The sequence below is a fragment of the Octodon degus genome, unplaced genomic scaffold, assembly GCF_000260255.1.
Source record: "Octodon degus isolate 3935 unplaced genomic scaffold, OctDeg1.0 scaffold00135, whole genome shotgun sequence".
Taxonomy (NCBI): Eukaryota; Metazoa; Chordata; class Mammalia; order Rodentia; family Octodontidae; genus Octodon; species Octodon degus.
Window position 1 is genome coordinate 7361697 of NW_004524711.1, and position 3579 is coordinate 7365275.

The window sequence follows — 3579 nt, forward strand, 5'->3', positions numbered from 1 at the left end:
AAAAAAAAAAAAGAAAGCAGTGGGTTCAAGCCACATTTTGGGAGATGGGGGTCATATCCTCAAGCTCATGCATCTTAATTTTCTCAAAGTGTTTAAACACAAACAGCTGATTCCTGATTAAAAAGGAAATGGAGAATATCAAAAGAAGCTAACAAATTACCAGAACAGTACAGTAGGATATCAAGTTCTTTTCTGAGACAGGGTTTCACTAACGTAGTTTAAACTGGCCTTGGGGCCAGGGGTATAGCTCAGCAGCACAGTGCCTGCCTGGCAAGCGCAAGATGCTGAGTTTGATTCCTAGTACCAAAAAATAAATACAAAATAAACCAGCCTTGAGCTCACAGGATCCACCTGCCTCAGCCTCCTAAGTGTTGAGATTACAGGCCTGCACACCTGGCTCTGCTGTTTTGTTTTAGAAGTCAAGCCAAGTATGATGGTACAGACCTGTAATACCAGCCCGCAGGAGGCTGAGACAGGAAGATCACCACCAATTCCAGGCCAGCCTGGACTACACAGTGCATCTGAGGCTAGCCTGAACTACATAGTGAAACTGCCTCAAAAACAACACACTATTATCTGAAAACAAGTGAATGTATACCAAAATGCTCATTCACGTTCCATCAGAACCAGTAGTACTCTTGCTCCCCATTTTCCTTTCTGCCATCATAAAACCCTTTCTGCAAGGTGCTTAAACATATATGCGTATTATTATTTCCCATGGCTAACTGAAAATAAATTTTAAATTCAGTTTTTAAACACATTATCCATCTACCATGTGGCTAGTAAGTACACTGGGTGGTTTTCTGTTTTGTTTTGTTTGCTGTGTTGGTACTGGGAATACAACTCAGGGTCTCTCACCAGGAAGGTGCTGCACTCCTAGGCTATAACCCCTTGCCCCATTTTGTGTGAGTTACAGAATCTTGCTACATAGCCCAGACTAGGCTCAAACTCACAGCTTTTCTCCCGCCTCAGCCTTCCCAGTACTGAGATTATGAGCATGTGCCACCACTCTGGGCTGTGAGTGGTACACTGGACAGCACAGGGGTAAACACTCAAAAGACTCAGGCTTCCAGCAAAGAACTCATAAGATTAGATCCCTCAAGGTGGCCCTAATTTCCAGAAATGGTAGGCTGAGTCAAAGCAAGCAGTAATCACATATTTATCTCAGCACTATTAGTGGTCCTTTATCAGGATCACAACAGTTGAGGAAGTTCAATACTACCGTATCTGTTTTTTAAAATTTTATTTATTTATTTATGTGTGTGTGTGTGGCCAGCTCAGCCCACCAGGGGGCGGGGCTGGCTGGCATGTGGTGCTGGGGGATTGAACCCTGGTCCCTCTGCTTTGCTAAGCTTGCTCTAAGTAGGTGCTTTAGACCACTGAGCCATCTCACCAGCCCCAATACTACAGTATTTACAAAAACAAAAGTGGGGACAGAGGAGATGACTCAGTAGAGTAAGTGCTTTCCTATAAAGTGCAAGGCCTGAATTCAATCCCCGAAAAAAAAAAAAAAAAAAAGTAAAGCGGTCCAAATGGCAGTTTTAAAATAAACTGACATCTTTTCAAACTATCTGTATAAAATATTTTAACAACCTACAAGGCTGGGCATGGTGGCCCACAACTGTAATTCCAGCACTCATGAGACTGAGAGAAGAGGATCACTGGAAAGTTTTGAGACCAGCCTGGGCTACAAAGTGAACTCAAGGCCAGCCTCAACTACACGGTGAGAACCTGTCTCAAACAAACAAAACCTGCAGGACAAATCAAACTTCAATACCAGCTCAGATCCCACTAATGTACCCAAACAATAGAATGTTCACAGCAACTGAAGACTACAAAACTCTCAAGTAGCATTTTGTAAACCAGACTTCATTTTTATTTCTCTGGTTTTGTCTCTATGCTTTGAACAAGTGAAAATGAATCATGAGGGCCAGGGAGATGGCTCAGTGGAATGAGCGCTTCCCTGGCAAGCGCAAAGGCCTGAGTTCAATCCCCAATTCCGCCAAAAGAAAAAAAAGAAAATAAACCACGACTCTGCAGCGTTCAGAAATACGCAGAAGCATCACTATCTGGCGCCAAAACTCCAAAGACTTGTGAACATAGCCCACAGTTCCAAATGCCCCAAGAGATGGGACTCACTTGTAGGTCCAGGCGCCACCAGCCACGGTCTTCATGCAGGAGCCACAGTGCCAGATCCCCACGGCCCGCCTCTTCATCTTGGTCTGTAAAATTCAAGAACTGTCACCATGAACCAAAAGCCTTAAAATACAAGAGGCAAGCCAACTTTAGCTCAGAGTGTTAAAACAAAAACGTCTAGCAAAACCACCACAACGGTATAAAGGCAGATTATCCTCTTGGTACAAAAATACCAGTAAAAACCAGCCAACGAGACCCAGTCCCCACAAGGCCGGGTTAGCACAGCTGGAGGGGTCTTTACTATATCGCTTGTCGAGTTCCTTAGCGGTTCTCTTCAAGTTAGGAAGTTATCACCAACACAGTCTCATAAACGATAACCAGCAGCGTGAGCCGCTTTGGGCGTCCGTCAGCCTGCGCGAGGACGCCGGCCTCCCTCCCCGCGACGCAGCACCATACCTTGCCACAGAAGGAGCAGGTGTACTTGGCGTGCTGGCTGATTTCAATCTTCTTCACCATTTTCCGGAGGGAGGCACCGTAGCGAGTCCCATATTTACCGACAATGCCGACCTTCTTGGTGCGCTTAGCCTATAAATATGCAGGAAAGGAGCAGACCACCGGCATTTATGAGCAGGAACCCCCATCTCACCTCCGCTGTGACCCAGCTCTGCTCCGGTTTAACCCAGCAAAACCTGTGTCCCGGGCGGGACCCGCGCTCCGAGGGGCCCGCCAGGCCGCCCCCGCCCCTCCGCTCAACGCTGCGTCCCGGGACGCAGAGATGACCCTGGGCCCGGGGAAATGCGGGACAAAGGAGGGTGCCAGAGGTGGGTGCGGACGAAGACACTGAACGATCAGATGCGAGCGGATAGAAATTCAAGCCTTGCATAAGCCCGTACTCACCATGTCGATGCGAGGAGGCCCAAAACCAGAGAGGAAGACGTCTGGTGCGCAGGCGCGGTTTCAGGCCGGCAAGCGGAAGTGAGGTAAGGCCTCTCTAGGAACTGAGCTTTATGGTCTGGAGGTTTCCCTGCAGTTTGCTCCACCAACAGAATGCTTGGAGGGGGTGTGTTTCTAGTAGAGTAACCCTGAGTCACAAGCTGTAAAGGCAAACAGCTTCAGCAGATGCACCTCAGCAGATGCACGTGCACATTGCCTTACATATATCTGAAAATAAACACGTTTTGAATGACTTAAGGCCTTTGACTTAGAGTAGTGCTTGTGACTAAATTCCATTGCTTTCTGCTCTGCATGATACTTTCTAAAATGGTCAGTCCTGTGCAGGATGCTGGCTACAGTGGTGAGGAAAATCCAAGGCTCCACTCAAAACAAGCTGCAGTCCCACTGGGAAAGTCACGTGGTCGTGTGGCGTTAAGAAACTTCACTGATGGGGCCGGGGAGATGGCTCAGTGGAATAAGCGCTTCTCTGGCAAGTGCAAGGTCCTGAGT

At 47.4% G+C, this 3579-nt stretch overlaps 1 protein-coding gene across 1 annotated transcript in view; it reads right to left on the reverse strand.

The window, feature by feature from the left end:
- The window catches only part of Rpl37a (ribosomal protein L37a), a 3973-nt gene extending 871 nt beyond the window's left edge, over positions 1–3102 (reverse strand). Inside the window, exons 1-3 of the mRNA XM_023701391.1 lie at positions 3034–3102; positions 2593–2721; positions 2140–2222 (exon numbers count right to left, since the gene is read on the reverse strand). Coding sequence (XP_023557159.1) covers positions 2140–2222; positions 2593–2721; positions 3034–3036 — 215 coding nt within the window. The 5' untranslated portion in view covers positions 3037–3102. The remainder of the gene's footprint in view (positions 1–2139; positions 2223–2592; positions 2722–3033) is intronic.
- Positions 3103–3579: the final 477 nt, after the last annotated feature.